General features: G+C 40.0%; 1 protein-coding gene across 6 annotated transcripts; it reads right to left on the bottom strand.

Moving 5' to 3' along the window:
• Positions 1 to 25,008, bottom strand: CEP57L1 (centrosomal protein 57 like 1). 6 transcript variants are annotated; one of them, XM_017830284.1, is made up of 11 exons: positions 24,867 to 25,008; positions 11,017 to 11,163; positions 9,137 to 9,316; positions 8,440 to 8,561; positions 7,898 to 8,014; positions 7,549 to 7,626; positions 5,800 to 5,898; positions 4,991 to 5,068; positions 4,654 to 4,883; positions 2,880 to 3,024; positions 2 to 784 (listed from the first exon to the last, which is right to left on the bottom strand). In XM_017830284.1, exons 2-11 carry the CDS (start codon positions 11,156 to 11,158, stop codon positions 569 to 571), a joined length of 1,407 nt encoding a protein of 468 aa, XP_017685773.1. In that variant the 5' UTR covers positions 11,159 to 11,163; positions 24,867 to 25,008; the 3' UTR covers positions 2 to 568. The 6 variants fall into 6 exon arrangements, with proteins under 6 accessions (XP_017685790.1, XP_017685773.1, XP_017685764.1 ...); XM_017830275.1 differs by having other exon boundaries at positions 11,017 to 11,161; positions 24,895 to 25,008; XM_017830292.1 differs by lacking the exon at positions 24,867 to 25,008 and adding an exon at positions 13,266 to 13,309 and having other exon boundaries at positions 11,017 to 11,161.

Genomic DNA, 25,008 nt, shown 5'->3' with positions numbered 1-25,008 from the left:
TGGCTAAACCACGTCATGGGTTGTGCTTCCAGACCCCAGCTGTCCCTAAGACTGTCAATAAAGCTTATAGAGTAATAATATTAATAATAAGGAAAATATATATAAATAAGAGACGATATGTCTTCTTCTGCCTCAGTTGCAATGACCTGAATCTTCAGTTACTAGAGAAAAGGAAACCCATTGTTTTTGATTGCATAGAAGAACTAGTCCTAGTTATTCTGGAAAAGCAAACTCTAAGTATCTCCTTGGCAGAGGGAGAAACAGGACACCAAAGATCGCACTCTATTTTAGGGGTAAAAATGGTATAAAATTTTATTTGACAAGTTAATAAAAAAGCATTTAATTAGTCCATTAAAACACTTTATTACAAGAAAGTGTAATCCAGTTATAGCTACCCTACATGAAAGTTAATTCTGAGGTGAACAAATTGAGAATAAGCAGTTTAGAATGTATATCTACATCTATACTGTATCTATTTTATTTTTAAAAGGTATTTTGTGCAATTAAAAATTTGTTAAATGTCAGACAACTTCAAAAACTAATATAGCAAACTTCAGAACTATTATTCTCAGATGACATCATCTTTTTTCAGAGATGACTGAAGTTTCCTCACAGTTTTTAGCAGCTGAAGAGAGCTTCTGCTTTTCTGCCCAGGACAAGATTTAGACTTACTTTCCTTTAGAGTGACTGCAATCTCTGTTGCTTCCTTTTGGTCACCACACTTTAGTTTGACATGAGTTGCTCTTTGCTTCAATTTCTGAGTTTTTCTCTTTAATTTCCGCACCTAGGAAGAAAGATAACATGTTACGTACTCCAAAGACTCCACAACTGTAGAGTTTACGAGATTTATACCAAACTCCAAACTACAGATGTCCAAGGAACATTAAAAAAAAAAAAAGTTTAAACTTACTAATCTTGCACAATTGTCTTGCTTTAACAGAAAACTGACCTTGCCCATATAGAAAGAATTGCAGAAAACTAACCTCACCCCCTCCCAATAGGTTGTTGAATCCCATCACTCCCTAAGGTGAAAATGCTTGCTTGAGAGAGACAGAATATCATCTGTTAGCAATCTATATTTACAACAGTCTTTTTCCATTTCAGATTGTACTACCCTAATAAAAAAAAACAAACCAAAAAAGCAATAAACCTCTAAAATGTATACTGTTTCTTATTGGTTACTGTATCTAAGCAGCTTACTTTGAGGTCTCCCTAGCAAAAATGGAAAACAGAATAAATAGGGTTAATTGCTAAAGAATGTTTTTTTAAATGTCAAATTATAAGTCTTGACTTGCACTTGGCGTGAAAAGGTCACTTCCCAAAGATAAAATTAGGCTGGAAGCATTCCAAATGCCAATTTAGGCTTCAAGTCCATTTCTAAAAATAATTAACTTTAATTGCATTCTAGAACATAGTATTAACTGTGAAACACCGAGATGACTATGACATTTTCAGTATGACGGGTTCTAGAAGTAGAAATATACATCAGAAATATTAAGAGTGGTCTGTACAAAATACAGACCTACAGACAAAATACAGTGCAAAAGCATCAGTATAGGCAAAGGAGCTATGGGAATGGCCTGTATTGATAACCAGGGCATGACAGACAGCAATTATACAGACGTTACTATTTACATAATGATCCTAAAGGGTGTGCTCTGATAAGGCTGTACAGGAGCACAGACGACTTGCCAGAAGATCTGCACCCTGATAATAGGCAAGGATGACAACAAGGTTGCACCACACTGTACGTGCAAAACAAACGCAAACTGTAGCCATGAAGTTATGTAAAAGAAAGAAATAAAGGTGCAGTTGTCCACTTAGGTTCCTGGATGATGAACTCAGCAAGATTCTGAGGCAAGGAAAACACCATAATTGTTGGTTCCTCAAGAATATATGGGATTTATTCAAAAAACAGTTGACATTGCCAAGAGAGGCAACGAGGACTCAATCCATATTGCTAACATGCGACTCTGACAATTCTGCTTCGATATAAAGCACCTTCATGCTTGCAATTACATGGACAATAAAAAGTCTGAGTGAATAAAATCTATCACAGAATGAGCATGAATAAAATTGGTCAGATTTAAATTAAATTAACTATAACCTCCCCATTTCATAAGGCCTCACACTGAGTTTTGTTTTGATTCCTGTATAAGCAAAATTCCCAGTTGAATCTATCTATCCTGAAACATAAGATGGAAGAACAGAAAGCTATCAGACAGAACTATGGATTTAATTTTTAATCATATGTTCCAAAACAAATTGCTACGAAAGAGTTAAGCTGTTCATCTACAGAAGAGTGATTTTATATGGGTATGTATGAAAAGTTGTTATCTATGGCTCTAAACCAAATACTGACAGAATGCAGACAGGTTCAGGGTTAAACAAAACTGAAAGTTTTGTCTGGCTATGATTTTGGAGAACCTCTGGTCAACAGACTATTTAGTTAATAAGAAGCATCAATATTTCAGAAATATAAAAGACATTTAATCCAGTCTGTACAGGAATTATAGCTTCTATTTTCTCATTTCCCAGAGGGACATAAAGGAATGAAATCTCAACAGTTTTTCTTAACACAGTGAGCAGAAGTGACAGACTGAGCAACCCAGCTCTGTATTGCAGAATGGACACAGGGCAGGAAGTTTTCCCACTAGCATACATTCCTAGCTGCCAGCTGTGAGCACTTTTTCTTGATCAAATGAAGGAATTGGGAGGTACAAGAACACGAGGTAGCAGTTTAATTACAATAACTCATACTGGAACACCCTGGCTCAAAACATTCCAGTGACATTCTAGCTGATGACAACAGGAGGCAGAGTTGTGGCAGCCTTTCAACTAGAATGTGACTAGCTAGAGACTTTTCACGTTATTCTTACAGCAGCTTCATGCTTTATCAGCTTGGATATTTGTTCTCCTTTAATCTCCATTTGTTTTACAAGGCAATCCAGCTCCTGTTCCAGGCCTTCATGAACTCTGGAATCTTGAGTCTCCTGTATCTGTTTCAGAAGTTCTTGATGCTCACTGTTAAAGACAAGAATGGCACGCTAAGTATTCATGATATAGTCCCTAGGATTACTTTCAATACTTCCAGTGTATTGCAGGAGCTACTAGCTATTCTGTCTGGATTACAATTTAGCATTATTTACCCTCTCCCACAACACACATTAATCCGGGATATATTAACATGAGAAAAGGAAAAGCTTTTCCCATGCGTCTGATTTTCTCATTCCAAATTTGTAGCTGATGTCCACCTTATTTCTCCCTCTTCCCACAGACTTAACAACTACACATACAGTAGTGTATGTGAGATTTTTTAAAGCAAACAGCAGCTATGCAATGCAGCATTTTCACTTCCTGCCCGCTTTAGTGCAGATTTTGAAAGCTTAGCGTAGTACAGAAAAGTATTGTTTAAACTAGTACATGCAAGTTACAATTTTTCTGACAGATTACTCAAATTAAAATATTCTATTCTATTCAAAATTAAATTGACCGGCTTAACTAAAAAAAATTGTGTAGATCTTCTTGATACTTAGATATCTGAACTAGTTGAAACCAGAGACCCTCTCCTGGATAAGGCACTTCTTTACAAAAGTCACAGCTTCTTTTCTGACTTGGAGTAATTGCTGCTCCTTGACAGTTTAATTGAAACAATTGGTTGTTGTTATAAAAAAAAAAAACCCAAAGCCTGTCCTTGAACTGCCATGAGTAAGCAAGACATTGTTTTTTGAAGATGAGGTTGCTTGCCAGTTTAAATTTTGCCACATCAAGGGTTTCAAATCACTGTCAACATCCTAACTGGTTTAACCAACACACCCTCCTCTGTGGTATGTGTGCAAACCACAGCTCATCATGTCAACAGGTCTGCTATGACCAGCTACATAGCTTTGGCCCACAACTCTACAAGCTTGCATTAATCAGAAGATGCCTAAGAACACAAGTTGTGGTCCCCATTTACTTGCATGGCTAGAAAGATACATACACTCCCATTTAATGCATCAGCCCTGCCTATTTTCTAGCAGGAGACTGTTCCTCTTTCACAACCCCCTTACAGGACCAGCAAGTTCTCCTGCAACAAGCAAACAGTATGAAGGGCAGACTGACTGAGCACAAAGACCCATCAGCTACGCATGTATGGAGAGAACACAGAGTGAGTACAAAGGAACAGGACAGATGTTGTGACAAGACTATTCATGCCAGTGCTGTACTAACCTATTCCACCACCCAGACTGACTGCATCCTGCAGGCCTACTCAGTATTAACACCACCTTTGCAGTTTTGTCCTGAAGAACATTTTTGGCCTACTCTGTAAATCCCAGAGTATGCTTATAATTTCTAAAAAGCACATGCTTGAAAGATTTTTTGTTTGTTGCAGCTGTTACTTCAGTAGCAGCTCATGTAAATACAGGATGTGGAAGCAGAAAACCCCAGATGAAAAGTATGTTGCTTGCTCACAAGACCAGTTAAACACTAGGAGAGAAAGAATTTTTTGAATGATAAAAATCCTACCAGTCAAGCCTGCTCAGGCTATTCTGTCGAGGAGTAGTCCTACACCTAAAACAGGCTAGGCTCAACTATATATAGCACACCTGTAGCTTCTCAGGGCTACTGCTGAAGTCACTTTTATTCATAACACCAGGGATGAGTACTCACAAGCTCATTTGGCCCAGCTCATCTTGTGTGGCCAGCAGAAGGTCTGAAAGACTTCTGGTGGCAGTAGGTGACGTGGAACACGATGATACATACTTTGAAAGGGCACTGTGTCTGCAAATCCCAGACGTAGCTCCTCTTTTTCTTTGTGATGAGATACATGGATTGCGATGCTTCATAATATGCAACACACTTTGTATGTTTGCACTGACAGAATGGCTGGAGCTGACGGACTTAAAGAAGAATTATTAAGTGTTTACAGAAGTAAATAACAATTACAGTAAAGAGACTTACTCAAACTGTAGATGCCACTTTAGTGAGAACATTGGTTTCTACCCACCTTCCCAGCCACAAAAGGTAGTTCACCAGCCTTTACATGTAATTGTGAAAGGTGCATTTTCTTCATTGTAGGATTTGTCTGACATAAGAAAACATAAGACAAGAAATTCCAATGTGCTGACCCAAGAGCACAATCTTAAACTTCATTTTTTTTAGTAAGTAAAATTCAAATAAACACACAGAGAAATGCATCACCTCAGTTTCCCTCTGGTTTTAAAAAAATAATTTCCCTCCTGTACGTGTAGTGAGTAAGACTTTGTAATAGCTGAGATGAATAAATTTTATTCCATATGCATGTAGCAGATAGTTTGACAATTAGGTTGACATTAAAGAAACTGAACCTTGCTTAAGTTTTCAAAACCACAGTTGCAAAATTTTGACTGATCTGCAACATGTGTTGCAAAATGAATTCTCTCAATTTCAGCAATCCCCTCAAAACACACCATCTTAAGATGCTGAGTTAAAACTCCTCTGGAAACTAATTTTGCCAGATAAACTGAAAGGCAGCTAAGAGAATGTGGGACAGCAGTAGGACTGTAACAAAGGTTATTGTCGAGATGGTAAGGGAAGGTTTTCCAGTGAGGTGCTAACAGCCCTAGTACCACTTTAATTATTGAGGGAAGGAAAGAAAAAGAAAAGGAAAAGAAAGGGAAAAAAAGGGTTATTTAGCACTGTTTGTCACTTTGAAAATGGAGTAAAGTGCAGCAGATGAATCAAGTGCCTCTTACATCACTGTTTTTCACAAATTCCAATCTCTATGTGAGCCAGATGCTATCAGCAACAGTATGCTAATAAAATTTTTCATGTTACCTTCTTAGGTTTTTTCTTCTTCCCATTTTCATTTTCAGGTTCATGTTGAGATGTTGCTGAAGACATCAAAATTCTGTTTATATGAAATCCTGTTTGAAGCTGTGGGAATAAGCAAAAAAAGAAAACAACCATTTAATGTAATATTAGAAGTATGAAATATCATAGTTTAATTAATTCCCTCTTTCATGCATGGATAAGAACCAATTAAGGGAACTATTAACTGTCCTGCTTGGAAGGCATAAGCTACTCTTAAAAACTGAACAGATTACTTGGAAGGCAGGGTGTTGGGCAGATCTTACAGAGCTGTCTTAGAATTCCTCATTTTCATATCCAGCTGCAGCAGCTGTATTTTTCCACTATGACAATCGGCAACTGAGATAAGCCAATTCTGCCACATGCTGGGGATCTGATCATAAAATCCAAATAATATGAACATTTGGCTTTACAATCTGGGGACAAACTAAGCCTTTCTGTGTAACATTGAGGTCAAAGCTGCTGGACAATCATTAGACTGCTCTGTAGTTCAAAGTTGATATCAAGGCCCATGATAAACAGGATAATAATCATTCTCCATTAAACACAGGACAAGGACTTTGTTTTGGCATGTGTAACAGTTCCGGCTAAACAATGCTGGAGGTCCACCACTAAAGTGAGAATATTTTGGCTTTTCTGTCATCAAAAGGAAGTGAACCATGCCACACCCTGTGTTTCCCAGCCCAGATTCAACAGACCTAAATCCATTCTGCAGTGCACTAAGATGGCACCAATACTAGTATAGGACTCAGTTTACTGGACCTAAGTCCTTTCTTGAGCAAATGTTTATACTACTGCTAAAGTCAGACTACCTGCTCTGGGAAAGTCATTCTTAGCATGTTTCTCAGAAGATAAAATCTCTGTTCTAGGCTTTCTGCTCTGCAGCAGCAAGCCATTTAAGCAAGAAACCCAAAAGCCTGCAAGTTTTCAACTGTGTCATTCTGCTAGATTATGGAGGTAGTCATACACCTGGGCTACAATCTGCATGTTATTTAAAACTTGCTGGATTGATGAAAACCCATCATCCTTGGATGAGGTATAAAAACTGACAGCAGCAATGAATTAAATTAAGGTGTCAGCTTTGTTTATGGCTAGGTTCTTTCAAAGTAACTCTTCAGCTCTACATTAACCCACCCCACCCCAAGGGAATCCCCTCACAACTGCTCTCTTTCAAATGGCTGCTACTTATCCACAAAGTGAGGTTTGGAATGCTACTACTTTGCTCCTTTAACAAAAGGTTTCTTTGATTTTGCTCTCTTCCAAAAATATTCCTCTCTCAGATGTATGGTGGCCCAACAAACTGATTATGGCTTCACAGAATAATGAATTATTCAAGATCTCATTTGATGAACAATCACTGATCAAAGATTTTTCCAAGTAGAGCTCTATTTGTAGGTACTGCAAATAAAGGTTATCTGATTTAGTTGCAGATTTTCTAGAAATTAATTTTCTACCTAGATCACTTAAAGCAGCATTGAGGCAGATGAACTGTGTCATTAATACAAACCCAAGTAGAATCTTCACTGAGATATGCAACACACCTGGCAAGCTTTTCTAATATGTAGTTTATAACTAGTCTAAGAAGTATTGCTGGAGTTTTCCCTGGGTAATAATTATGTGGAGTTAAAATGTAATAAAAAAAGAAGGTATTTTGGATGAGAGAATAGCTTTCTTCAGTCCTAAAAAATAAGATAAAATAAAACCTTTTCAGTCTACCTGAGAACTTTTATCTTGTATTAGCTTGCGCTGATGGTCTTCCTTACAAATCTTTTCTTCTAAGTGTTTGATCTTGTCCTGAATTTGAAGACAAGAATGATTAGTCACAATTCAGTTAGCCATGCTGAATCAGAAGTCTGAAGTAGCTTGCAATTGTAAAGTGGGATAACAAAGGAATGTAGCAACTTTTAAAGCCCAGACTGAAAAAAGACTCATGCACATGAAACTGAAGTGGCATTCAGTCAGGTATGCTTTAACAGAAGTAACTTTTGCAAAACTTATTACTATTGACAGTATGCCATAAAATTATATCAAATGACTTTCAGGCTGTCATTCCATGGATGCTTACTTCGGCAATTCTCTGAGTAGCAGTAAGTTGAAGACACTCTTTTTCTAGTATTTCAAGCTTTTCAAGTTTTGCATGCAGTTCCAGCCAGTTCTGATCCTCCTCTTTCCGCAGCTGGGCCTGGAAAAAATAAGCAAGAAAGGAGTTGGCAGCTGAGTGAAACTGTTTCAGACAGAAAAAAAAAAATAAAATCCCACAGTACAGCAAAGGTGTTTGACTAGTTTAAATTTCATATTTTTTAAATTGAAATGTGATGAAAAATACCAGGCAGACAAAGATGACTTAAGTTTCCAGCAACCTTTTTGTTTACCAAATGTGCAAGTATTAGCATGGTTTCGCTCATTAGGAGTTCCACCCAGGGAGATTTTCATGCAATTCATTGAATGGTTGTCATCAGCCAGTCAGTCAGACAGTAAATTGCTTCTGTTTGCTACCACCCTGAGCAAAGCTGAGGAAAAATGATGGCCACAAAAAAATTCAGATCCTGCACATTTCAATACTTTTGAACTATATAGTTACTTTGTAAGTATGCTAGAAGGTTTCACCTGTTGTTCTAAAATAATTTTCTTTTCCAGTTCCACACTGGAAACCATTTTCTTCATGTAATCCAGCTGTTTCTCCAGCAGGGAGCAGCGGGACTGTGTTGCATTTAACTGCTCACTTGCATCTACAGAGAGAAACAAGACATTTGGTACAGCAAAGGGAGCTACACATTTAGCCAGACTGTAATTTCATTGAGGACGTCTCTGTCTTCAAAACACGAAAGAAAAGTGTTGTTAGTACGAACCAATCATATGGTTAAAATGTATTTTATATATAAGACATGAGAATCAAAATGTTTTTTCAGAGCTAGTCTCTAATTTGAATTTCAAAGATGTGAGCACTGCAGTTACTTCGATCTGTATCAGCAGATATCTAACCAGAATCTGGTTTCTTCCCTTCACCTATCTTTTCTCAAGTTAGCAGTGTTATGTAAGCAGCTGCTTGCTTATTGTAAGAGTTAAACATACCACCTGAAATATGCTTAGTCTTTAAAATAGCTTCATGGGTTATGCAATACTTCATTAATATATGTAAAAAAATATCTCAACTCGATCCACAATTATCAAGCTCCTATACCTCCCCAGTTTTGAAGCAAAGAATGAAGGGGGGCTGTGTTAATTAGTTTTTCAAAACAAACACTCCTTGGATTATATAGTCTTAGAGCTGCTGTGGCTACACCTTATCACTTAAAAGAAATACCTTTCCTCTGTTGCATCAGTTCTTGATGTGCTGTGTCCTTCTCACTGGATTCATGTTCTAAGGCCTTCTTATACTGAGCAGCTGCTCTGGAGAGGCTGCACAGATCAGCTTCAGCCTGTGACTTCTCCAGCTCTAGACGGTGGATCTTTTCTTGAAGAGTTTTCAGGGCTGCTACTACAGCTAGCAAACAATGCAGCAGTTACATCTTAAGTAACAGTTCCCAATTGTGATGATGATGATGATGATGATTATTAGAAAACACTTCACACTGCAATATAATACCTAAATTTTCTTCCTAGGATCACTCCTAAAATTAATTATATTAATTATTAAATATACTAACATATGCAGAACATATCTGGGAGAAAATGGACATGTTTCCTGCATAACTGAGGTATAAAACATTGGTCCTATGAACAAAACTAGTTTCACTCCAAATGGCAGCAAGCACAAAGAAATCATGACAAACAGAGTATAACAAATCCTGGGACTTCTGTTTACATAGAAGCAGGGAACACAGGTATCCAAATGAGGTCACAAGTTTTGGTGTAATACAACTGGTCTGCACAGATTAGAAAAAGAAAACATGCTCAGAACAGGGGGAGAAATCAGATACAAAGAGAAAATTTAGCAATACTTTATTGTTTCAAAAGTTAATGATTCAATACCTAGTTTCTTGTATTTGATGATTCTTTAAACCACAGAAACAAGTTTGCAAGATTTTGCTTTTAGCTTTTTGACAAATCAGTATTTGTCAAAATTATGCCGAAAATAAAAGTTTGTAATTTCAGCTACAAGAGAAAGTCTACCAACACTCCAAAAAGTATATACACCTGTGGAAGTTTAATACATGTTCTGTAACAAGTCATGTTTATTTTCTGACATTTGTAAGTCCTTATTCCAATTCTCTCATTACAGGAATACCCATCAAATATTGCTAGCTCCTTAACAATTTTCATCAGCTTAAAAAAACCCCAAACCAATAAAACAAAACCAACTTCCCCTGCCACCCCTTCCCCCCCAGATAAAAACCAGATACCCAAAAGCATAAAGCGGGACCATCTTTTCCATCTTTCTATTGGTATGTCAAACATTTCCTTATTTAAACACTTAGCTACGTAACATTACACTGAACATTTTAATGCCAAAATGCCCAAACTCTGCACAACATACGATAACTTCCGAAGCTGCAGATTTTTCAGCTGAAGAACAATGATGACATGCACACTCATGGGCTATGACTGTAAGTCCAAGGATGAGTATCCTTATTCACCAAGCTCTCCAGATACGCTAAGCCCCCAAGCATTTGCTTTGTGAGCTCCAGAGAGTAGTCACCCATGAAGGCACACAGCCACCATAGTGGACCCATATCTCATATAGACTAACTTTCATGCTGATAACTTTCCTGAGAGTTTGAATTGTTCAGAAGTTCTCCCAAGGAAACATACCACACAAAAAATTACATAGAAGTGATTTTAAGCTGGACAGAGTCAAACAGTGCTATGCAAAGCCAATTTCAAGTCATACCATACTGGAGGTACCATACTAATGACCTTTTTTTACTGTATTTAAAGTCATGAACTGCTTCTGCTGAGTTTGAAGCATCCTCCTTTGCTTTTAGAGGAAGTCTGACAACTTTAAGTTAAACAAATTTCAAAGGCAAAGTTTATAAGGATGTTAGAAGACTTGCAGAGGTTTCCACTCCAGACATATGACTTCAGGGAGACTACTCCCTCAGGACACATATACATCCTGTCTCAATGTCAGCCTGATAATCACAAAAAGCCATTGAACCGAGTAAAACAGAATGGGGAGTTTGCTCAGGAGATTTCACATGGAACAATTAAAAAGACCGCTTTAAGGACATATTTTGGCTTTACCCTGGTTATTTGGGATAGAAGGCCTGTCACCAGAAACAGCTGCCAACTTCTTTGATTCTGTATAAGCAAAGGCTGCAGGAAACATCTGATCTGGTGGCTGAAGAAAGCTTCCTATGAAACTGTTCTTTGATTCAGAATCCATAGCCTGTAGAAAGAGACCTACTTAATATTATTAGTTCTTTAACAGACTCTGTAAGATTTTTCAAAGTATGCCACTGGGCTGTCCCTGGCTCTGTTTATATCAAACCAGATCATGTGCCTAATAATAATAATAATAATAATAATAATAATAATAATAATAATAATAATAATAATAATAATAGCAACAACAAACCCCACACCCCCCCCCAAATCCTGTATTTTAAAGTGACTCCAAAACAATGCCTTTCATAACGCTAAACACAGCTCTCTTTGACCGCTCAAAATTTTCCAAAATTTTTCTCGGTGGTTTCTAGTAACTTATGCTGATTTTTGTACTTTTAAAACCTAAGTATTAACAGCATTTTCTATTAACTGTTTTACAGACTTCAATGTCTTGCCTCTAAGTGCTCCCTGCAGAGTAAGCATTACAAGTTTTACAGCCTGTTTCCATTTGCAGCCTCCTAAATGCTTTTCTCCCCATCTTTTTGGATGAAAAACCAAATTACACAAGGTAAATAATGTCCATTATTACATAATAAAGACACAGTTCTCCACATTTAGTGTTGAGATATCAGAAGGATATTTAATATGCCATAGCCCCAGCATTATCCCCATTATCCCCCAGCATTATCCCCATTATTAGGCATATGTGTTAAATCCTGTTTCTCTACTCCCTTTCTCCCCTGGCCTTTCACATTCTTTGTTTTTTAGAAGCACATTTGAAGACAGTTCACACCCTGTCAAATAGTGATTTTCCTTGATGCTCAAGACATGGACAGTGAAACTTGCAGAAAGTGCTTTAGGCTATTACAACCTCTAGGAAGTTAAAGCAAGTTTTAAATCAACCTGTTGCTACCTAGCAAAATAATATCAAGCATTTCACTTGATACAGTGTAAGAAATTAAGAATATATACAGCTTCAGCTAACAGAAAAACAGCTTATTTGAAGGTTCAGTGACACAACAATTATGGTATCACTTGAGTTTAAAATACAAGGCATGCAACTGGAACAGTCTTCCTGCTTGGGCAAGGCTATTTACAAATGTTAGTCTCCAAAAAAGGTCACTCAGAGGAGGTATCTAGTAACAGGAGGAAGCAACATAAACCAAGACTGGAGCCTGTGGATGACGCAGACTGGGAAAAGCCATTCATACTGGGTGGGTGGGGAAAAAAGTTTTCAACAACAGAAAAATTTTCCAGGACCAGCTCTTACAGCACTGTTTCAGAGGCCATATAAAACAAGAAAAAAATCACCCCCCATCCATACCATCTCTTCAAGACATGCACTAAACCAAAGGTATGCAGAAGCCCTTCCTCCTCCAAGCTGCCATCACAGAGATGTCGATATAAGCATCTCTTTGCCAGGGCTTGCTTGATTTGAGGCCTCCTAAAGACCACTACTTTTGTGTGCTAACGCTCCCAAGGCAGACCACACCATTCAGGGTGGGCCCCCTGCCCCGAAGTGGGAAGCTATCCAGGCTACCTTTGTACAACAGGCCTTTTCCAAAGAGTTTCCCATGGGCCATCCTGTCCAAGCCCAGGCCACGAGCTGTCAGTGCTGGGTCGGCAGCAGAAGGCAGCCAGGCCCTCCACCATCTCTGGTAAGAGGTCCCACCTGTTGCCCCTGCCACATTTATGGCCACAAAATCTGCTTATAGGCCTGCACAGCTCTGTCCTGGAGGACCCGGAAAGGCCATGCAGGGACACCTGACTGATTCTAACAGCCTGCCAGGCCTATCAGCCATGTCCAACAACACAAGGGGCAGTGGCAGTGAAGGGCACAAAGCAGGGAGGTGCAGAAACCTCAAAATATGGACGGGAAAGTCCTGTGGCCACAGGGGTGGGCGGGGCCAAGACAGGTGAGGAGATGGTCCTGGCATGGCACAGTACACCAGCAGTGTTCCACAAAATAAGAGATAAGCAAGACTGACCAATTTTCCCATTGCTTCTCACCCCCCTACATGCTGGTGACAAAAATGACTAGTAAAAATGGTCCATAAAAATAAGCATATGCGCATGCAAAAAGTTTCCCACCGCTGCTGTGAACAAAGGAAGGCAACTTTGGAAACACCAGAGGAAGAAGGTGATTTTTGCTCACACAACCCAACCTTGTGGCAGTCAGTATAAGTGGAGACTCACTTTTCCGACATCCTCCAGTGGAACATGGCTCCCTCACATGCCTGTGCAGCTATGCACCAATTAGTTTCCTTATTACTTTCACATAAACAAGTTTTGCCGTTTCCAAGGAGATGGATCTGTGGGCAGTTATAAGGAGGGCGGTGATCCAAAGCAAATAATGAATAAGAGAAGGAGGGAATAAAGCACCAGAAAATTTGAGAGTTTTGGGACAAGCTCAGCAACACGAAGGTGCAGGAACATGGGGGACACCCACTTGGGAGAAAGGGAAGTAAAAACCCTTTAGTTCTGCAAGTGAAGCCAGAGGAAAGTGAAAGAGAAGAGGCCACCTCACCCACCTGGTGGTGGTGATCCAGCTAATCCAGTGTGGGCTTCAGCATGAAAACCTGCAACTTTTTCAGCACAGCAGAGGGTAACACACACCCTGCAGCTGGAGCGGGGAGATCCCCAGGCTGCTCCGAACAGCACAGGCTCAGCAAAGGGTGTGAAAGAAAACACCACAGGACCAAGACACCTGTGTTTGCAGAAACTCAGCTGCAGACATAGTTATGGATGCCTTGCTTTACCACAGCTTCCTCAGATGCAGAGGCTGTGTGAAGTAGGCTGAAGTAATGGTTGCTATAGTGCTTGGAGGCTCTGTCAGCATAATTACTCTAGGAGAGGTGCTCTGGTGTTGTCGAGTCCTAATATCTTAGCAGGTAAATATAGCTTATAATGATTACACTGCACAGGAGTAATGCCAACACTGCAGACTTCAGGCAAAGAGATGTGCCAGGAAAAGGATCAAGTAAGTCACTCTGCAGCAGCAAGACATCACTAAACATCCTGGCCACTTTCAGCCCATTGCGACAAGAAACCTATCAGGAAATAATTAAGTAGCTTGACGTATGTTTTAACGTCAACTGTCCTACCATCAACTTTTTCCCCAAGTATATAAGCTTCTATAAAACCATCACAAACAGGTTTGCTTTTTAAAAAGTCTAACACAGCCCACATCCATTGCAAGCTTAAACCACTCTTTTATTCCACGCTACCATGGACACCTGCCCTAGAGAGGTGCTTTAAAGCAGATATTCCCAAACAGCGATATTTGTACTAACGTAACTCCACAAGGCTTAGGAGGATCTAGCACTTGAACAACACTCATTAAAGCAGCCAGAACACCATTGTTTAGACAAGCCCTTCTTTGAGGAAATCAGTGCACTCCTTTGAGTTTGGGGAACAGCCAAGGGAGAAGTATGCATATTAAACAGAGGTTGACAAAATAGTGGGGAGGGGAAGAAGGAAGAAATGCTGCACTCTCACCCCAGCAGCCTGCACTGCTGTGGTAAGCAGGGTGAAGCACTTGTGCTGTGCAGGTCACATCTGGAGTTAGCACCAGCTCTTTGAGTTTTTAAACCAGAACTGGCCCAGCCTGTGTTGGTGGATGCAACAGTGATGCTCAGATACCCAATGTTATTTTACACAGAAAAACACAAAGTAGCTGGTTCCTACATACTCTGCATCAAGCATAGGGCAAGTTGGTGCTGACCATGGTCTTTCCATTTAACCATCAGCCTGGCCAAGCCATCTATGTTTTTCTCCAAGACTGAGCCAGGAGGCTCAAAGAGTTCTGTGCCACATGTTTGTAACCCTGTGCATGGTGCATGATGCCAGGCACAGCAGATTAGCTCTGTGACAGTACTGCACTAATGCACATGCAGTGTCTACACTTCCTACCTTGCTGCAGCCAGCGTGCTCATCTCTGGCTGGATGAGCATCCCTCAGTGGGACCACTTCTGCCTGCTGGCTCACCATCCCATGCAGGCTGAGAGCGAGCTTGCACAAGATTGCTGGGGAGCAATCCTGTCATCAGGTCCATACCTGTATATGTAACTGTCATGCCTCAAAGGAGAGCAATCGAGCTGGAGTTTGGTACCTTAAGACAAACAAGGAATTTTCCATTTCATTTCAGTCATCCAAGCACTAATACAATTTACTTTCATACAGTTTCCACTTAGTTTTGCTGAATGTGGCCTGCATTAAATGCCAGAGTACTGGATTGGGTTGCTGTAAAAATCAATTGACATTTATTGCTGTCTTTCGGCATAACAACATTAGGGAGTTACAGAACACAACTGAAATCCCAAATGTTACAGAAAGATCAGTTATAACTTCTCCATCCCCCTCTTCCTCTTCTTTCCGTTCCTCCCTTGCATTGCTAGCCACATCATTAAAAAAGTTTTAAAAAAATGTCTCCCAAAGTGAAAAGTCCTGAAACATTTTGCCACATACACAATTATGTCCCATACTGTAAAGCAGCATGTGGAAAAGCTTTTTCCACATGTGAACTACAGCAGACTCAGGGAATAATGCTGGTTTAACAGTCTCCCAAAAGATACTAAATGAAAAATGTGATAATGTAAGGAATGTTTCCACTAAATTCTCTGATGTTTGTTATCTCATAGAGACACTGGTTCATTTAAATCACTTGTGAGGGCAACCTTTTAGAACCAAAGAAAGAGGTGCTGTCAGAACACCTTCAAAGGAGAAAAAGAAAAAAACAGATCAAAGCATTTTTCAGAAAGAAATACAAAGATATATATCTTATGACCTGACCTACTGGGCATGCAAAATTTATAGTGGTTTTTTTCATAACTGAAAACAAAGTCTCAGATGAACCAAGGAATGATTCACTGTTTATCTGACCTAAGAGAAGTTTTAAGAACTGCCCCAACACAGGCTATACCAAGAAACTCCCAGAATTCTGGCTGCTGCTTTGACTGTTTGAGCCAAGCTTTGCTGGCGAAAGGCTATGTGAGAAACCATTTTCTTGACACAATCCAAATCCAAACCCTTTCCTTTGAGAATCAGAGGGAAAGCTTGGTCAGCTGTAGTAGCTAGGCTGCAACACTCAGCCTTATTCCCAACAGAAAAAGAACAGCCCTTCCACAGACAAAAAAAAAGAAATAAATAATGTTGTAGGCAAATTGCACTGTTGTTTTGGGAACATCCAGTCTCTAGCATCCTGATACAACTACTTTAATCAGCCTAAAACATATGACATTGCTCAGGACATATCTAAGTAACTGGTACTCCCATGCCATCTCTAATCTAAGTGGGTTAGAAGTGAAATGGCAGCAGCTGCAAAATAACAGGACGTAAAACCTCACTGAATCAATAAAGCATTTCAACATGTTTTTAAGGTTTGTAATGTTCCAGTTTAAATAAGTTTAGAGAAAATGGCCAGAAAATTGTTAGAGAAATTAAGGAAGCTGGGGGTGTTTTGAAAAACTGACACAGATTAGTCCATGGGAGTCAGTGTGTTGTACAAACTACAAGATACACACTGGCAGTGTGTATAAAGGTTATAGTGGATATATAAAGGTTAAGTGCCCAGTTTCTTCTTTGATACTACGGTAGCAAAACCTATTCATTCCTGAATCTCAAATCTTATGCAGAACTTTCATACAATCATTGTTCTTCAGTCTTGGAAGAAAAGGAAAAGAAATGGCATTTTATGTTATCTCATGACACTGTACGTACTGTCAAGTAGGATAAAGCCTGGCATTTTAATGAAAAAAAAAACCAAACACCAAAAAACCAACAAGCTCCTAAGACTTTTCACTGTGTCAGACCTATATTCATATTTTTCTAGTTCCTAACTGCTAGAGATAAAAGAGAACAAAAAAAGAGGAAGAAAGAAAACGGAAATGAGTTATACAAGTACTTTGTGAACAAGGCAAAAAAATAACCTGGTGGGAAAAAAACTGAGCTATTTTTATGACATTTTTTTTAGGAATAGGTTCTAACCTGGCAGATAGAACCAGGCAAGCAAATTTGGGTCATAATGTCATCAGAGTTCTGCTGTTTTCTTCAATGAGCACAGCAGACCCAATTCCTCATTCAATTGGGCCTTCATTCAAAAGGGCATGATAGATTCATAATCAATACTTTCGGGGGAAATCCAGTTGGTGCAAACTGCTTTAACGTGTATGTGCACACAATAACTGAACTTGGAATTCAGAGGAGCAAGACTGCAAATTCCTATCTAGTAATATGTTAGCATGAAGGCATCTAGCCTGGAATATAGTGTTATCAAAATAATTACATTTATAAATCCTTAATCAGCCCAAAGTAATCAAATATAACCTTTTTGTAATAAGCATCAAACCCAAACTCAAATACTACAAATGGTCACTAATATACTTCCTCACTTCACTCATAGTTCCTCTTCTCCTGTCATCCACCCCCACGCTGCAGTTGGGTTTTGCCTCTCATCTCCTCTGTTTTCATTGTATTTATATCATCCTGTAGCTTTGTTCCTTGCCCTTCTCCATTTGGCATTCTTCTTTTCCCACTCCATCTTCTAGCATAAAAAATTAGGACTTTTTTCAAAGTAAAAATACCCAGTTTTCCCTCAAACAAGAATAACAATCAAATTTCTTCCTTTTATACTTAAAATCCAGTTCCAACAGATGCTGTTTGCGCTTAGTACACACTGACCGATGTGGTAATTGAAGGTGGTTTCCTCCGTACTTTACATAAAAAATGTAAGAAGTTCCTTTTTCTCTTCACTATTATTTTTTGCTGATGCCATCACACTGTCTTCCATATGTAGTTTGTTTAGCTTAGTGTGTCCTGACAGATTGGAAGGCAGGAGGAAATTACTGGCTTTGGCTATAGACCCTTGATTAAAAGGAGGAAGGCTTTGCTGTTGTGGAAAGGGAAGGTTTTCAAGGGCAAGTGACTCCAGTATAAAAGACTATATCTGTGCACAGGCAGAATAATTAGAGATTAGAAAGGCAAATGCGAAAAGGAAAAGTCATATTAGAGTAGGGCAGGGCAAATATAAGAGCGGGTTGAAATGACAATCATAGTGAAGAAATATTATGAGGTATGGGATAGTTCTTGCAGGTAGTGACTCATTCACAGTAAATACTTTTACTGCATGATAATTTTCACCTTTTGTGTCTCAAATATTTAATAGTATCATTGACAGATTGTTATGAATGTTGCAACTTTAGGCAGATGAAACACACAGATTGTGTTGTCACCGTTGCCTTGGAATTCATTTTTAAAGTAAACTTCTGTTTTTACCAATATTTTCTCAAGGAAACTGTCAGTCTCTTCATCCAGCATCCTAGCACGAAGATAGAGTAGGAGGTAGATTTTTAAACAGATAACTATAAAAACTTGACATGGATGAGAAAAGAAGCACAAAGAAGGTAATCATTCATAGGATTTGTCTCCTTTTACCATCTACCACACCTACATTTTTTTTCCATATATTCCTATGCTACTGATAGCTAGGCACCTGGCAGGGAAGAACTCCATTTGTACATCAGGCAACCTAGGCATCAGAACGAGGAAGAAAAAAAAAAGATGCTAACAAGGAAAGGATAAGTTTCACTCCAGGCAAGAAATTATTCCCAAAATCCTATTTTGTCAGGAACAGTTGTCTTTAACAACACAGAAAAATTGCAAGCAGATCTGGGTCAGAGAAACTCCTCAATCTTATTTTGGAGACCTATTTTGTTGAAGAATAATTTTAAATAATATCATCTGTTTACATGACTCAGAATATTCATTGCAACTTCAACACATCCTCATTGTGCATCCTGACCAGGCACAATATCCTAAGTATTACTGCCAAATAGTTTATATATCATATGGTATAATGAGTACTCAGAAATGCAAAAATAGTTTTATCACTACTTCTGCCCTGAGTATTCAAAGTCATTACTTGCTTCTGTGTATTTAAACTTTCATGACTTCAGTGATTCAAAGTAAATCTGAGTAAGATGCTACAAAATTCTGCACAATGTTGCAGGCAGAAAACTAACTTCAACTGATTATAAAATTTTTAAAGGCCTTTCTTCCCTATTAACTATATGCAGTTTCTGATTGCAAGGCAATTTAGTGGATCTCTAGTGTCTTGTCTTAAATTCTTGCCATTCTGTGTGATCTTAGTAAGTTAGAGGGATGGGACTGATAAGGGACTAATGTTCCAGGATACCCGAACCTTTCAGCCTCAGGGCTGAGTGTGGTGATGACAGGTTTGCATTCCCTGAATATAAAAGAAGTGCAAGTATAGATCCAAAACAAGCAGGAAACTCAGTGAGGAGCTAACAAAAGTTGAGTTGGGGGAGACTCTATGAACATAGATAAGTGTGAAGACCCACCCTAGTGCTTGGCACCTTTATACTCTTTGGACTCAGAATTTGGAGTCCTTTTCTGGCAGTGAGGGTCAAAATCTATTCTTAAAAACAATGAAGAGTCCCTGTAGCTTTTCTGGTCTGTGACTTCATTTCATGCAGCTGCTGGTCACAGCATTTTTCTTTGTGTTACTGTTGGAAAACACCAAGGTCTCTACTAACAGACAGCCTGCCAAAGGTGTTTAAAAGGCCTTCTGGCCTGTCAGCAGATATAAATTCCCAATAAGCAATGTTCATTTTCTTTTAAAGTGCAGTTGGAGGAAACAGTATCCATCTTCTCTGTGCTGTTACCCAGTGGTCATAGCACTTGCCTGGAAGTGGGAGTTCCTGAGGAACATTCATGCCTCATCCCTGACGATCATGCTAGACTGGGAGGAAGAAGAACAGGAAGGAAACAGGGAGTCACCACCTTTTTGTTTGAAGTTATGACCCTGTTCTGAAAAGCATATAAAAGTCTAGAACAAGGATAAGGCAGCTGAAGCAATAGACAGAGTAAAACAAGGATGTGTCTCTCTCATCTAGTTTAATCGTCAAAACAGAGACCAGGGGTTTATTCATGCATTTTTGTAGTAAATAGTTCCTGGATAAAAAACAGCACTGGGCTTGGGACTAGTTACCAGAAACCAGGAATAACTGCCTACAGCTCCCTGTGTCTCCTTCCTTCTAGTTCACACCAGTGTCACACATTTGCCATGCTTTCCAAAAGGGCATAAATTCAACAACTGAGGTGATGAATGTTTCCTTTCCATTTTGCAGTCCTTCTGAGCACCTGGGATATTTTTCTGGGAGTGAGGAGGTGTTGACATAAATGCCTTTGAGCTAAAAGCCAATATTGTCATCACTGACGGTGTACTGAAGGTCAGCACTCTACCAAATACAGCCAGGAACTGAAGCTAGCTGTGGCTACAACAGCAGAACCTGACTTGTTGGGCTTGGAGAGGTTTCACTCAGCTGGACCTCTCTTGGAGCTGCTCTACCTACTTCCTAGGCCACAAATGGGCACAAAGGGGAGACGGGTACCAAGATGCCCAGTTTGGAGCAATTCTGAATATTTCTATCCAGAAACAGACTAACAGAGTTCAGGTGGCTGCTCAGTGGAGTTTTTTCAGAACTGAACTTTTAGTTCACCCATAGTCTTTTCTTAGTCTTCAGTGTTTCAGGCCACATTTATATAGTTAAGTACTATATTTAAGCAGTTAAGTATAAATGTAGTATAGTCAGAGGGTTGGCAAAGTGCAGCAGGACTTTAAGTGGCCTGTAGTTTTGGTATATCACAGCCCAGCTTTTCTCAAAGCAACCCACCCTTCAGCATAAACCTATTCCAAAGGCTTTCTGCATGAAAGATTTGGTCTCCTAAGAAGCAGCCAGTGACTAACTTACCCATCCCTGCTGCATTTGGGACCTCTAAGGAGGCAGGGTGGCAGAGTTTGGTGCAAATGTACACCTGCAACACATAATAGGCCAGAGCACATGCTAAATGTACAAACACATGCTCAGAAGTAAAACAAGGCCACCTTTTCTCCCACATAAAATCATAGAATGGTTTGGGTTGGAAGGGACCTTAAAGATCACCTTGTTCCAAACCCCCTGCCGTGGGCAGGGACACCTTCCACTACACCAGGCTGCTCAAAGACCCCATGCAACCCAGCCTTGAACACTTCCAGGGATGGGGCATCCACAACATCAAGAGTTTCTTCCTAATACCTCATCTAAACCTACCTTCTTTCAGATTAGAGCCATTCCCCCTTGTGCCATTGTGAGGCATTCCATCGCTATGTGCCTCGGCAAAAAGTCCCTCTCTAGCTTTAGGTACTGGAAGGTGCTGCAAGGCCGCCTCAAAGCCTTCTCTTCTCCAGGCTAAACAACTCTCAGACTAAACTCCAGGCTAAACTGTCTCAGACTGTATTCATAGAACAGGTGCTCCAGCCTCCTCTGATCATCTTCATGGCCTTCCTCTGGACTCACCGCAACAGGTGCACATCCTTCTTATGCTGGGGACCACAGAGCTGGACACAGCACTCCAGGTGGGGTCTCACAAGAGCAGAGTAGAGGGGCAGTATCACCTCCCCTGAACCTGCTGGCCATACTTCTCTTGATGCAGCCCAAGAACACAGTTGGGTTTCTGGGCTGTGAGCACACACTGCCAGCTCATGCTGAGCTTCTCATCTACCAGGAGCCCCAAGTTCTTCTCCTCAGGGCTGCTCTCAACACATTCTCCATCCAGCCTATATTTTTCCTTGGGATACCCTGACCCATATGTAGGATCTTGCACTTGGCCTTGTTGAACTTCAAGAGGTTCACACAGTCCCACCTCTCAAGCCTGTCAAGGTCCCTCTGGATGGCATCCCTTCCCTCCAGCACATTGACTACACCACACACCTTGGTGTTGTCAGCAAACTTGCTGAGAATGCACTTGATCCCACTGGCCAGGTCACTGACAAAGATGTTAAACAGATGTTAAACATCTTAAGCTGTAGTTTGCTTGATCTTCGAGGATAGTCTGTTGGAATGATATACAAGTCTGGACTTGACACCAAACCTGAGCCTGTGTTCAAAGGCAGTAGAGGAGTAGCCTTTGGCTTTTTGGTATCTTGCTGCAAAAGAGGAGTCACAGAACTTCGTTTCCTCAGAGGGTTACTGTGAAGCAAAACGCATTATACTGTGGAGTGCTATTTATTGTGGCAACATGCCAATACCCAGATCTAAAGAGGGAGGGTGAACTTTTAGAAGATAGTGATCCCATCCTAGGTATTTACTGTTTGGAATGAAGTAAGTCTTAACAAAACTAGGTGTATATGAAAGCAGTTGAAAGAATGTAATTTAAAAAGCAGTTCCTCCTAAGCTGCATGTTAGCATTAGTTCTACAGTTATCGACTAAATGCATTCTGCAGTAAACTGCTCTTTTGTGACATACAGAAACTGGAATGCACTTTTAAAAGTAACTATAATATATTTTAGGCCTTAGATGTCAGAAAGGACATGAATACAACCACTAGATACTGTATTTTCAAACATAATTCTGCCACTGGGTATCATTTGCATATGGCTATAGAAGTTCTTATCTAGTTAAAAAAAGAGGGAAGTTGATAAGTCATCAAGGAAGGAAATAGTGAGGTTTAAAACAGCCACAAATTTGTTTTTCTTCAGCTTATCATTTTGAAAACTCAAATGCTGTAATTCTGGATGAGCTGCCAGATTGTTTCCTTCATAATTCTGCCTTTCTCTTATCCATTCTTTAGAGATCAAAAACAAGCATATTAACTTCAGTCAGTGAACACGCAAATCAAACAAACACATTCCCCTAACTTCAGGCTCTGATTAATTCCACTGGTAGCCTTTGACCTTGATTTCCACAATGTCTTGCAGTGCATAAGGAAGCTTGAGCTTGTATCAGAAAACTGCAGAGATTTGGTTTGGAAAAAATAAACCACCTTCATCTCCATTACCAAAGTACTACACTAAAATCTATAAAACAAAGAGCTGAAATCTGAAGTTTAGGCCTTGGAGCCAGTTTCACAATCTGTTTCCTGTAGCCAGAGTTCACTTGCAGCCAGTGGAAAAAACAACTTCTAAAAGATAAAAGGCGGTGCTGTGGCTTTCTATCAATCTTACCATTCAGTATGTGAAATTCAGCTGTACCAAAGTCTAAACCAAAGCTCCAGTTCTAATTCTCGTTCACTTTGTTGATCTTGGATGTATGTAGCCATTATCAGAGACACCCAACAAGTGCAAACTTATCACAGGAAAAATAAGATCTACCAACTTCTGAAGATCAAAATTTAGATAGAAATAAAGCAAAAATGCTCAACATGTCTATTCATAGGTAACTGGGAGACCATAATGAGTGATGACAGAATGGGACAGGAAGTTGAAGTGGTAGCTAATGTAAAAAAAACAAAACAAAAAAACCCTCAACAACATAAAAAGTAGTGGCAGAATTATTTTCTTTGAACCCATCAATCATGATGGGTGGAGGCCTCGAGTGTTCAGAGAAGTCAAGACCCATATTTATTACAGGTAGTGATGATTTCGGCAGATACATTGTTCGTGAGGGTGCCAAAGGCCTGGAGGAAGCAGCTGTGTGAAGCAGTCCAGGCCTGTGCATGCTGCCAAACAATAGCAATGCAGTCTCCTTGCAGAAAGGATTTTATGGGAAAAGAGACCGATCTTCTTGAAAGGCACAGGTAATGACAGAATGACACTTATATTGCAAGCTTTAAAGAAACAGGGACAGGAAAAAAAAGGGATGTCAGATGAAGAAACCAGATTCTTTACAAATAAAACAGCTATTGATGGCCCAAGCTCTGGTCCTGGACCCAGAAGTGGCTTCTGTATCTTTCTGTGGCAGAAGAGTAGATTGTTCTGCATTTACCTTTAGTTTTGAGGTTTGAACTTTAGAGTGGGAAATGTGTACGCGAGGAAAAAGAAGTAATTATGCAAGACACTATATAAGCCCAATGTCCTGTTCCTAATTTACTTCCAATTATTCTTTTGCCTTTCAGTATGCTCAAAATTTTAGTTTCAGAGTTGCTTTAATGTGAGAGCTGTAAACAATTCTGCCCTTGTTTCCCTCTCCTTTTCTCTGCCAAGAGGTGAACTGCAACAAGGAACTGACTTGGCTGAAAATTAACCTTATCAAAAAAAAAAAAAAAAAGCACCTTTTTTTTTCTCTTAAGTAAAAGCATGGGAAACAGCAATACCAGCCCATTTGGTGGCAGATTACACTTAATCATAGAATGGCTGAGGTAGGCAGGGACCCCTGGAGACTTTCTGGTCCGACCTCCCTGCTCAAGTAGGGCCACCTAGAGTCAGCTGCCCAGGACCATGTCCAGATGGCTCTGGGAAATATCTAAGGATGGTGACTTCTCAACTTCTCCAGGCAACCTGTGCCAGCGCTTTGTCACTGTCACAGTAAAAAAGTATTTCCTGATGTTCAGAGAGAACATCCTCTGTTTCAGTTTGTGCCCATCACCTCTGACACTGTCACTGGGCACCACTGAGAACACCCTGGCTCTGTCCTCATTGCGCCTTCCCTCCAAGTACACATAAATGTATAGATATATACACGGATAAGATCTCCCAGATCTCCCCCTGAACCATCTCTTCTCCAAGTTCATCAGCCCCTGCATCATTTGGATTAAACCCCTTCCCTTGCATTAACTTGGATAAAAACACTGCAGAACTGTTGCCCAGTTTAAATATTGCGGGGATGTTTTTCCCCCTGCCATTTCAAGTGATGATGGCTCCATGTTTCACTAGCATCGACCGTTTTTCCCTTCCCTCTGACAAGTTTACTTAAGCTGTGTCCAAGGCTCCTGCTGAAGCGCGACTCTCACACGCCTTCAGGGTCGCTTAAAACACGTGCGTGCTTAAGCTTTTGCCGGTGCGAAGCTCTGAGGCAAACCTGATTCGGGGATTGCTTCACTCCCCGCTGCCGGCTGCCCTCTGCGCTCAATGACGGGAATACCGTGCGCGCTTCCCGCAGCGAACGCTCCCTCTCACCCTTCCCCAGGAGGAT

The sequence above is a fragment of the Lepidothrix coronata genome, unplaced genomic scaffold, assembly GCF_001604755.1.
Source record: "Lepidothrix coronata isolate B3197 unplaced genomic scaffold, Lepidothrix_coronata-1.0 Scaffold5, whole genome shotgun sequence".
Classification (NCBI taxonomy): Eukaryota; Metazoa; Chordata; class Aves; order Passeriformes; family Pipridae; genus Lepidothrix; species Lepidothrix coronata.
Note: the sequence above shows the minus strand (reverse complement) of the source record. Positions and strands in the feature narration are given on the sequence as shown.